We start from the raw sequence: 13,362 nt of genomic DNA, 5'->3' as shown, positions 1-13,362 counted from the left end.
ATTATTTCGTAAAATAACTTTGTGGAAAATCCCACACATCTTATTATGACTTAATAAAATAATACATCCGTTATTTCATATAATTACTTGTTGAAAATCCCACACATCTTATTATGACTTAATTAAGTAATGCATCCGTTATTTCATAGAATTACTTGTTGAAAATCCCACACATCTTATTATGACTTAATCAAATTATACATCCATTATTTCGTAAAATAACTTTGTGGAAAATCCCAAACATCTTATTATGACTTAATAAAATAATACATCCGATATTTCATATAATTGCTTTGTTGAAAATCCCACACATCTTTTTATGACTTAATTATAATACCTACATCCGTTATTTCATATAATTACTTTGTTGAAAATCCCACACATCTTATTATGACTTAATAAAATAATACATCCGTTATTTCATATAATTACTTGTTGAAAATCCCACACATCTTATTATGACTTAATAAAATAATACATCCGTTATTTCATATAATTACTTGTTGAAAATCCCACACATCTTATTATGACTTAAATAATGCACCCGTTATTTCTTAAAATAACTTTGGGGGAAATTCCACACATGTATTTTGACTTAATTAAAATACAGTCCGGTTTTGAAGCAAACAACTTGTTCCTTAAGACTAATTAATACCAAAAACTATTTACTTTGCCAAAATAAATATTTGTCGGTTAGAAGGGCCTGGGTTGAAATCTCAAGAGGGTATTGTTTATCAGCGGTCACAAACGAAGAAATCAGGGATTGCCAATACATAGACAATGATTTATCTAAAAGTTCGTTACTCAATACATTTCTACTGACGGACTTTTAGATAAATCATATTAATATTTTTTATACGTATATACATATCGCTCACTTCTTTCAAGAACGTCATAAATCAAAAAACTTGATATTTCAGGAGAACGTTTTTAAAGTTTAAAAATATAATACAATGTATAAAAATAAATATCAAACCATTTACTGAACTATTTACTGTGCAACAGATTTTTTTAGGTAAAACCTGAAGGTTTTTTCTCCATTTGAAAAATATTAAGTATATTTAAAAATAATAATAAAACATTACCTTTTCTTCAAAATGAAAAAACAACACTTTGTGCCCTGTAGCGGGTAAATATTAAGTTAAAAATATGCCTCTTTTGCTGGGATATAGTACATTTTCTGGGCATTCCGAAAACATGCACAACTGAAAATTGACGATTTTTGATTTATGACGTTCTTGAAAGGAGTGAGCGATATAGCATTTACTTTGTGGTTCGTCATTTAACTTTCAATACAAAAAATGTTATGCTAGTAAATAACCTCTTGCCGAAGTTTTAGTATGTAAACTGGTTTCGAGACGCACCCGTCTCTTCGTCAGGACACCTTTATAATAGCACTAATCACACATAGTCCGCCTCCGTAGTGTAATGGTCAGCACGCTCGGCTACCGTTCTGGAGGTCCCGGGTTAGATTCCCAGGGGGTGTCAAATAAATATAAATGATGTATTACTCTAATATTTTGTTAATATTACCATATTTTGTTAATATAACTATATTGTGTACTGCCAGTTTAGCTTTTGCTGATAGGTTTTTATTTGCTAAAACTGATTTCAGTGCACAAGTTATTTCATTAATTTTATTTCATTTAATACAAAATTAGAGTTTAAATCGTAACTAGGAATATTTAATATTTATTTATAAGTGAATGTTATGTAAATATTTTAAATGTTTTTTGTTTTTGTTTTCAATTTTACTAGACTGGGCCAAAACAATGAAAATATGACTCAAATGACGAGTTTGAGTATTAAGTATTACTTATTTTCATATATTCAACAGTATAAATAGAGATGGTCAAGCGGTCATGTCTTTCTCCAAGGTTTCTGTAATATTACTCACTGTAGACGGACTGAGGGTACAACCACAGGTCAGAATATCTGAAAACTTCTAGCGATCAAGCAATATCGTTTGATCTCGACTTACATCTTGATTACGGGGTACATTGATATGAAATTGTACAGTATTGAATACGAAAAGGGCTTAATAGTTCATGATTATAAGCTTCCTTTATATTTATATTTTAAGGAGGGGTAATTGATGAAACACTTGAATATACCACTTCAATGAATTTTATTTATATATACGACTAGTTTCGAAAACGACAGATCTTTAAATTAGTTTTAATTTGTACCAGAAGATGAAAACATCTGTCGTTTTTGAAACTAGTCGTAAATATAAATATAAATATATATAAATATAACTCATTGAAGTGGTATATTCAAGTGTTTAATTTTAATAAAACAATCATGTCATTCCACAAAGTTTATGCCAAATCAATAAAAACATATATATATAAATAACTCCTGTAACATTTTTAAAAGTGTAATTACGCCATTGTTGCACCAAATAAGCGATATATGGATTATATATACATTATATATGTTAACATTTTTAATAAATCTTGATCAAAGTAGCCTTCGGAGGGCGTGTGACGGTCGGGCAGTACACGCCGATCCCTACTAGACGAGTTTAATGAAATGACAGGCGTTTTTTTTCAGGAGGCGCTTGCACAGTGGTGCGGGGGCGGGGGCCGAGGGGGCGGGGGCGGCGGGGGCGGCGAGGGGCGGCCGTACGCGGCGCTGGCCAGGCCAGCACAGAGACACTGTGGACTCGGAGTCTCTGGACAGGACAGCACCGATTATTCTGGTGAGCTCCCCACACACACACACACACAAACACATTAATTTAGCTGACTGACATTTGGCCGATAGACATTTGGCCGATAGACATTTGGCCTACAGACATTTGGCCTACAGACATTTGGCCTATAGACATTTGGCTGACAGTCATTTGGCCGATACTTGTTTGGCCGAATAATCTATTGACCGACAGACATTTATTTTATAATTAAAATATAACTTTGTTGTAAAATCACTATAAATTTCATTTAAATTATAATATTGAAAATCACAAAGCCAGTGCTTCAAATATAAATTACGGACATTTATTTATTTATTTTTCGTATGTTTTTTTAGTCATCACATCACATCAATACAAATTATAAAAACAATAGGTCAATGTATTAATTTTTTTAGTCAAATAACTAAGGAAAATAGAGTCTACTAAGTTGTATTTTATCGTTAAAAAAACACATTAAAATCAATTTTGTGACTATTTTTTCGCCTAGTTTTTCATAGTTAGGATTTTCAGATGAATGTCGTTGAATGATTAATTAAAAATAATAAAATAAAAATTATATTTCGTAGCATTTCTTATGTACGTGATTATAATCCAGGATTCGGATCACACATACAAATAAAGTATTTTCTTCTCAATAAAAAGCTTCTTCGTCTCACCAATACATGTCACTAGTGAAAATTCAAGTGATTCTTGTACAATGTTTCAAAATTAGATCGTATACATATACAGAAGTTTCAAAATTTTGAGTAGTGTGATTGTCAATCATGTGTAGAATTGGTGAATTTACACCTGTGTAGAGTGATCACTTAAACCATCTTGTGACTGTCGTTAGCCCCGTAAAAGCATAGTTTCCATATTCTTCTTCATCAATGTTAAAATGTCAAAAATAAAAAAAATATATGAAAATCAAATACAAGCTCTTTTGTTGTTCCGGTTTTAATTTCAATTGTAGTGTTTACGTATTTAATACCATTCAATGTCAGAAATAAGCAAAGGATCGCATGTACAAACCACCCTTAAGAAAGTACTTATGTATATGCAGTACCTGCTTTCAACGCAATCCTACTTCCTCATATTCAAAAAACAAAGTGATAAAATTGTACATTATTTTTTTAGTACCATTAATAATGCATACAATTTATTAATAAATTCTCCAGCTCTTCACACGTCCAAACCACAAATGCGTAACGAGTAGCTTGATTCAAAAGAGGCATGATTTATGGTGATTACAGCATTCAGCGTTAGTTATTATCAAAAAGCAACGCAGAATTTTCCACACACGAACTATTGTGAAATTAACTTTTATGTATACTTAACATATAGAAATAAATACAAAATTCATTTAACAATTCGTTATCGTTATTTTCATCCCCCTCCGTAGAGTAATAATCGACACACTCGGCTACCATACTGGGGGGGTTAAATAAATATAAGAGATTTTTCACTCTAATATTTATTCAATATTACCCTGGACTGATACCTGATGCGGAGGGCTGATCACCTTTCCTTCGTGTGTTAACGATCAAGATAACACTGCGTTTATATTATGCAGTGCCCTATGCACCATCGGGTGCTGATAAGGTGTTGATAATTTGGACATTGGAGAATAAGAGTTATTTTTCATATTATTTTTTGACATCTCATCAGATATTAATATTCTTCTTCATCTTTGTTGAGATGTCAAAAAAATCATATTAGAAGCCTTTACTTTCTATTTTCTTTCTTCTCCGTTTACCCAGCTTATTTTAAACCAAAATATTTTCTCCCTTTTATACGAGGTCTTGAATATATCACTCACTCCTTTCAAAAACGTCATATATCAAAAATCGTCAATTTTCAGTTGTGCACGTTTTCGGAATGCCCAAAAAATGTACTTTATCCCAGTAAAAGAGGCATATTTTTAACTTAATATTATATTTACCCGCTAAAGGGCAGAAAATGTTGTTTTTGCATTTTGAAGAAAAGGTATCATTTCATTTTTTTTTTAATATCCTAAGTATTTTTTAAATGGAGAAAAAACCTTCAGGTTTTACCTGAAAAGTCCTGTGGCACATTAAAAAGTTCAACAAGTGGCTTGATATTTATTTTTAATACACTTTTTTTAATATTCTTAAACTTATCGATCTCCTGAAAAATCAAGTTTTTTGATATATGACGTTATTGAAAGGAGTGAGCGATATGTTTTTCATTCCTTTATCCACCATGTAACTCACCAAATGTGACCTTGGCAGATCATTATATATCATAAGTATTCATACGAGAAAGCAACATCTTCTAAAGATTGTATCGATGTCTTTCTATTAATAATTTTCTATAGACAATTTGCTAAATATATTACGATAATTACACCCCGACGTGACATCGAATAATTAGATCCCATTTAAGAAGGTCGGTTTAGTTTGATGCCGACGTAATTAATTATAGAATTCATATTTAAGCTCTGATTGGCATCAATAAATCAAAAATAATAGTTTTATACGTTATAACACGTTTATCGGCCTTTGAAGATACTTCAAAGTCAGACACATCAATATTATTAATATCTTTATTAACTAAATCAAATGATGATGCAACATGATGATGATTGAAGATATCGTTAAGTGGGGAAGGCAACGAAAAATAGTTTTTTTTTTAAATTGTATCATACCACTTAATTAGTTTCTTAAAAAGATTTTTTTAAATAAAAAAGCCAAGGGAGACGACTCACGGGCAGACCACTAAAGAGATAGGTTGACAGCTAGGAATTGACATCGCAGGAGGATAATCCCTCTTTGAAAGAGGCCACAATGAGAAGAAAGAAAGAATGTTGCAAAATTATTAAATGAACAATGAAAACTCCCCAAGTCTGCTTTTTCATTATCGTTACACACAGTGCTATGAGCTAGTCAATGATTATGGTCCGTATTGACCGCCTTGGTAGTGTGGTGTTCAGCCCGCTCGGCTACCGCTCTGGAGTTCCAAGATTCGATTCCAAGGGACGGGTCAAATAAATATAAGCAATTTTTTCACTCTACTATCTATTCAATATTACCCTGGACTGATCATCTGATCACCTTTCTTTCGTGTGTTAACGACCAAGATAACACTGCGTTAAGATGCAATGCCCTATGCACCGTTGGGGTTCGGATAAGGGTTTGAAGAAGATGTTACCACAAAGTGACTGCTGAATTAATTAATGAAATGATGGATATTTTATGTCAAGTTGAGACACCTTTAATGCTGGAAATCTCGTTAATTTCTGTACTTTTTATTACAAGAGTCAAACTTTTAACAGGAACAATCAATGTTGTAACGGTTGTGTCATTTCTTGAGTTTCTATAATTGTTACGCAAAGATCGATAAACAAGTATATAGTGAGAAGGAAGGGGAAAATGTTTAATAGATTTTCCAGCGACAGAGAAAATGGGTCACGAGAAAAATCTCTCAAAGGATCTGCTCGAATCCGATGAATTGAAGAAACGCCTGGTAACTCTGTATTTTGAACAAAGGGTTTTTTGAACCCTCAGAAAACCCTTCGGTTGGATTCGCTACTTGTATTTTTGTAATTACCGCACAGGTCGTCGAAACCCCAAATCATTTTCATTCCAGTTTATTCTTCGTTTTGGTTAAAATGTCATTTTAATTCGATGCTGAAAAGGAAATGGGATTAACATATTTTAATTACGGGTCCTGATTTTGGGATTCAAACGAAAATCATGAGTTTTACAGAAATATATGCTTCAGACTAAGAAATACATAGTAAGTACTAAAACTCTTTCATTAGATTGTTTGAAATGTGGATTCGTCCGATTCGTTCAATAAATACATTCACAACAACAACATACATACATTCTACATACACTCTTTATTTTTATCTTGTTAATTTAAAGTTTAATTAAATTATTTACCAATTCAAAATTCATATAGTGGAAATACAGGATATTTTATGTACATGCATATTTACAAAAACCGAACAGCTAATGAAATCCTTACTTTACGCCATCGATTTTTTAGATCGGATTTGTGAAAAAGTGTACACACCCGAAATGTTTATGTAAATAAAATTTATTAAAAACTAGTCAAATATATAAGCTACGTAAATAAAATGTTTTCAGGCGTCCTCCAGTATGTATAATAATCCGGTTAGGAGCTTGCATACATGTAAATAAAAGCGCTCTGCTAAGTAAAATCTTTTATTTATTGTTTCGGCATTAACTTTGTGGTAAGACATGTTACAATGATTAAAGAAAACACTTGTTTTTTACCACTTGAGTTTTATTATAGACAACATGTTTCAGAAGTTAAACTTCCATCATTCAGGTCTATATAATAACTAAAATATAAAATATAAAATTGTTCTATAAATAAGGAAAGGGGAAAGTTAGGGGGAGGGGGTTAGTCAAGGGCGGAGTTTGAAAACAAAGGAAAAATGGAAAGCAAAGGTGAAGAATTTTGAAACAATATATTATTTAATAAATTATTATTAGAATTTAGGTTTTTTTGGATTTCTAAATTTTCAAGATAATTCATAATTAGGCCTTTATTTAGGAACAAGGTGTAATAATTTTAATTTATGAGAGTGAAATGAGTGATTAGTATCTAATATGTGATTTGCAAATTCCGAGTTAAATCTTTACTAAACCAACCATAGATGGCTCCTTTGAACTCAAACATGAAGCTTCATTAGATTTATGATATACGAGTATGTATGAGTACCAAAAATTCAAGTAGTGTGGTCGTCAAACATGGGTGGAATAGTAAATGTTACGCGTGTGTAAAGTGATAAAGGTCACAAGCCCTGTAAATTCCCAGACTGACAAAGTCTTCTTCATCTATATTGAGATGTCAACATTTAAATCATTAGTTTTTTTATGTATTAATTTTTAAATCAAACACAGGATTTTTGAGTCTACTAAGTTGTATTTTAACCCCTTATGATTTTAGTTGAAAATTCAGTGTTTTGTGCTTACATATTTTATATATTATATTATGGGTTACTTATATAAAACCCGAAATGGATTACATTAATTAATTGGTTTCTACTCTAACATTCAATCTAATACCTAGATCCTGTTTCCTGTTTCCGGATCCTGTTGTTTCCACAATTCGAATCCTTCATCAAACTTACTGAATATATAACGATCCTCTCAATAAATAACATCCGATTATTTCGTATACCCATCAACAAGACTATAGCGATTCCCGTTCCATTCTGAATAATTCCAGATGATTATAAATTGTCATCTTTCTGAGGGTTCGATTTAATCGTCATCCATTTCGGATTTAGATTTTAATCAAGGATATAGAAAAAAAAGTAAAGGAAAGGGTATCCTGCCAATGTAAGAGGGCGATTTGTACGAGAAGATGGCGAAATATGGCCAAAATGTGAATAATTGATTTTTTTATATTATATACCAAACTGACAATATACCTGTGTAATACATATTTATATTAACTTCATCTACTACATCTTTCCAAAAAAAATCTTCTTTCACCGTTTTAATTTTTTAATTTGTTATTATTATTTTCATTTTCTTATTTTATTATTTTAAAAAGCGTTACAAAACATATTTGGCTGACTAAGTATTACACCCATCACTAAATCAAGCTGAAATAAAAAATATATATTACTGTATATATCGCTCACTCCTTTCAAGAACGTCATAAATCAAAATACTTGATTTTTCAGGAGAACGTTTTTAAAGTTTAAAAATATAATACAATGTATTAAAAATAAATATCAAGCCACTTATTGAACTTTTTACTGTGCAACAGATCTTTTTAGGTAAAACCTGAAGGTTTTTTCTCCATTTGAAAAATATGTAGTATATTTAAACAAATTATTAATAAAATACCTTTTCTTCAAAATACAAAAACAACATTTTCTGCCCTGTAGCGGGTAAATATTAAGTTAAAAATATGCCTCTTTTGCTGGGATGTAGTACATTTTCTGGGCATTCTGAAAACATGCACAACTGAAAATTGACGATTTTTGATTTATGACGTTCTTGAAAGGAGTGAGCGATATGTATATATATTTATATATTTATATGTATATATATTTATATATTTATATGTATATATATATATATATATATATATATATATATATATATATATATATATATATATATATATATATATATATATATATATATATATATATATATATATATATATATATATATATATATATATATATATATATATATATATATATATATATATATATATATATATATATATATATATATATATATATATATATACATATATTTATATATAAATATACATATATATATATATATATATATATATATATATATATATATATATATATATATATATATATATATATATATATATATATATATATATATATACATATAGATATATATATATGTATATATATATATATATATATATATATATATATATATATATATATATATGTATATATATATATATATATATATATATATACATATATATATATATATATATATATATATATATATATATATATATATATATATATATATATGTGTGTGTGTGTGTCTATGTGTATATAAACGTATTATGTAATGGGATGGTTGTACAATACGTCTTCCATAATATGTTCCATTTAAATAAAAACTAAACTTTAATATCAAAACTAAAAAAAGCCTTAAGGACATTCGACGCAAACAAATTTAAAAATGGTTCAAAATCTGCAATATTCCATAATTAAAAAAATTGTACCCAGTCATATATATAATCAAAGCGACAATCCAATCTTAATACACAAACATTTAAAGTTGCTTCCGGTAGGTGGAATATTGTGGATGAGTATCATCTGTGAACAACAAACTAGACAAAAATATCCACATCTTCTAGTACACATCATGATACACGATTTACACACAACTAAGGTTTGATAGTCCTAAGAATAAATAATAAATATGGGGGTCGAACACTTCAATATATCGATCCAAACATTTTTAATTTGTTGCCGACGTATGTAAGAGGTCAAAATAAAATATGGAACAAAGGCGAAACGAAGGAATGGGTATATGATCAAAGGTAATGATCCAGATCAATGAAAATTGTAAAATTGTTTATTTTCTTAATTTTTTATCTCTTTTTTGTGTGTATGGATAAAAAAAATAAAAAAAATAATGTAAAAAGAACTCTACCGACAAGACACACAAGGTGGCTTGGTGGGTCTCTACAAAAAATATTTTAAAAATGTTTAAAATAGTTCTTTAAATAAATGTATACAATTAATGTTGATAGAAAAATATACGATTAAAATAAAAATTACTTATTTAATATTAATAATATAAGGACATTAAATATTAATGAGTATTATCATTCACTTAATTTCCTCATATGTATTATCCTTAATAAACAATTAAGGGATTTCGCTTTTTCTCTACACGGTATACGAATCTCTTTTCCCAAGACATTGCGACCATACACGTATGGATAAGACGATATTCTCATATTTCCCCGAAATTCAGTAGTTTTTAATTAATGACCACTTATTCCCGGGTATTTCCTTATTTTCCCCTACGCCTCAACTTCCTACTTTTCAGCATCTTTAATTAACAAGATCACTAGAAAACAACTCCCACTTCCAATTAACTTGACAATTTAAGTAAACCATTTAGCGCGTTTCCCCAAACAAAATTACTACCGCTTAATGTAGCGGTTATACCGTTCAGTATTCTCAAACTTTTTGATTCAGCGGTCCTTATAGTTAGCGACGCCGACGGGTTACCCTACATATGCATACATTACCCTTGATATTCCAAAATTTTCATTATTTATGGGTACTTCTATTTGGGAATAAATAAATAACGTCTGAGACATTACTATTTATCATTAGAATTCTAACTGTCCATCAAACCTCCTCCCTTAGTTTTTCCCTCTACCTCCTTCCCTAAACTCCCTATTTCCTTTGCCCTCCTTATTATCATATTTTACGTTTTTTTAATGTTAATTTGTATTTGATGTTTTTTTTAATGTTCAATTACTATCTTTCCTTTGATTGCAAACATATATTGAAAGCAATCCCACCGCATGCCCAGATCTGATACAGAAGCATCTAGGCTTCTTGACAGATCTGCTCTTGCTAAGCATTTTTTAAAAACTAAGTTGTGAAATTTATTGAAAATGTGAAACAATATAAAATTGTATCCTGATTCGACTGTGAATTTATATTTTAAACGCTTTCAATATACCTGTCACTGCCAATCTAAATACGTAAATACAAGTTTGTAAATCCGTCACCAAATTTTCTAGAAGTACCTCGGTGCAGGCAGTGGAAGGGATTAGTATTTAGTTTAATTAGTCAGCTAGATCCGACTCCGACCCGACGCTGGCCGGTACACAGATGCAAAAGTCTGATTGCAAACAGCTATATATGGTATTAAACGTTTTGATCAATATCACTAGTCTGTTTTTGGTTGGTTGGAAGATATTGCTTTTTAGCAATAAGCCCACCAATGTACTTGTTTATTTTCTGTACATGAAGTTTAAATAAATTATATTTTTATAAAACCATATCCGCTCCCTAGGTGGAGCATATGGAGTCCACAAACTGTCTCCAGGCTTTTCTGTCGACTAATAAATGTTGTTTAATATGTCTTTAAAAAAATACCCATTTGATACATATATATGATGTAAATTAAGTATAAAAAATAATTTGTATTAAAAGTAATATAAGTTAACTGAAGAAATAAAATAAAAAAATATCTTCATTCATCTCGATTTCTTATTGAATGGGGTGGATATTACATATCGCTCACTCCTTTCAACAACGTCATATATCAAAAAACTTTTTTTTCTAAGGTTAAGAATATAATAAAATGTATTAAAAATAAATATCAAGCCACTCATTGAACTTTTTACTGTGCAACAGATCTTTTTAGGTAAACCCTGAAGAATTTTTCTCCATTTGAAAAATATTTAGTATATTTAAAAAAATAATTAGACAATACCTTTTCTTCAAAATGCAAAAACAACACTTTCTGCCCTTTAGCGGGTAAATATTAAGATAAAAATATGCCACTTTTGCTGGGATATAGTACATTTTCTGGGCATTCCGAAAACATGCACAACTGGAAATTGTCGATTTTTGATATATGACGTTGTTGAAAGGAGTGAGCGATATCTGAATGGTATTCAGATATCGCTCACTCCTACATTATAATGTATGTACATTCTTACGTTATTAAATTTACGGAAATAGGCATACGAACTTCGGATATTAAAAATAATAATAATCGAATTCGGCGATATTTTGCAATTCCTTACATGCGTACACATTTTTTATATAATAATGTAAAGGGTTGGATGGGTAAACATCCCCATACACAGCAAATTTCATTTCATCCCCTATCGTTTTGTACGAAGCATCGCTCAAATGAGGGAGTAACACTGAAAATGTTTTATTTTATTTGAGGTATCGAAAGCTCTCTTAATGAAAGACACTAGACACTAGATACTTTGTGGTACATTTTTTAAACTTTATAAAATAAAACAACTTTGTTTTAACCACTGTTTATTTGTACACTTTATCCAACCAGTTTCGACAAGAACCTTGTCATCATCAGGGTTTATGTCATAAATTCTAAAACATTGAAATACTCATAGTTAATTACCCTTTCTTAACCGATAACTTCCACGCACTCCGTACACCATATGAAAATATGATTTAAAAAAATATAATTTTAAAACTCCTAAATGTTGTTTTTATTGTGCTTTGCGTAGCGAATACGTCAACCCCAAATGACAACTACGGACGGAATCGCCCAAAAACAGTATGAAGCCGCGCGCGCATACGTAAAGTGCAGCACACACACAAAAACCTACTGTGCGGATTTTTTTCTTCTGGGAACAGAAGTTGGAAAAATATCAAAAATTGGACTGTTACTTAAATTCAATTAGTTATTAATAATATTTAAATTCTGTTTTATCGCTTTTTTAATTTCCAAAATCTATAAATTATGCAATGAGTTTACTTTTTTATTAGAACGTTGTATTTCAATGTCATTTTCAAAATTAAAAGAATGGTTGTTATTTAATATATGTTCAGATTCAGATTCGGAAAAATATTATTATTTAGGCATCTCATTATTATTTTTATTTTATAAAGTTTACTGTATTTTACTATATTTACTATATTTTTAGTGTGAATTCACATCGGTTTTTTTTTTAATTTGTAAATATTTAAATATTTAAAATGTCTATCAGTGATTATTGCGAATGCTTCCGAAATATTTACACCAGATTGTATGAACGCTTTCCCTACTACTACTTCGTAGATCATAGAGCTTTTGGCAGAGCATCCGAAACTCAACAAATGAGTGCGTTCGAACCACAGGCACAGCAGGGTGGATACAGTCATATACATATACATGTATATAAGACGATCAATTTAAGATTTTTGCCATACATTTTTGGCATCTCAACATAGAGGTCTTAATTGAATATTGAAGTAACGATTACAGGGTTTAAATACATAATATATCCATAAAAAAATATCGCCTCCGTAGTGTAATGGTCAGCACGGCTGCCGTACTGGAGGTCCCGGGTTTGATTCCCAGGGTGGGGTCTAATAAACATAAGTGATTTTTTTCACTCTAATATTTATTCAATATTACCCTGGACTGATACCTGGAGCGGAGGGCTGATCACCT

At 30.1% G+C, this 13,362-nt stretch overlaps 1 protein-coding gene across 1 annotated transcript in view; it reads left to right on the top strand.

Annotated features, from left to right (window-relative positions):
- LOC148306175 (pyrokinin-1 receptor-like) overlaps nt 1-13,362 on the top strand; it is a 162,061-nt gene that overhangs the window by 143,583 nt on the left and 5,116 nt on the right. The window contains exon 4 of the mRNA XM_088265496.1: nt 2,557-2,704. Coding sequence (XP_088121622.1) covers nt 2,557-2,704 — 148 coding nt within the window. The remainder of the gene's footprint in view (nt 1-2,556; nt 2,705-13,362) is intronic.

The sequence above is a fragment of the Brachycentrus maculatus genome, unplaced genomic scaffold (assembly GCF_059751285.1).
Source record: "Brachycentrus maculatus isolate JH-2025_06_01 unplaced genomic scaffold, ASM5975128v1 h1tg000247l, whole genome shotgun sequence".
Classification (NCBI taxonomy): domain Eukaryota; kingdom Metazoa; phylum Arthropoda; class Insecta; order Trichoptera; family Brachycentridae; genus Brachycentrus; species Brachycentrus maculatus.
This window is presented reverse-complemented; position numbering and strand designations above follow the sequence as displayed.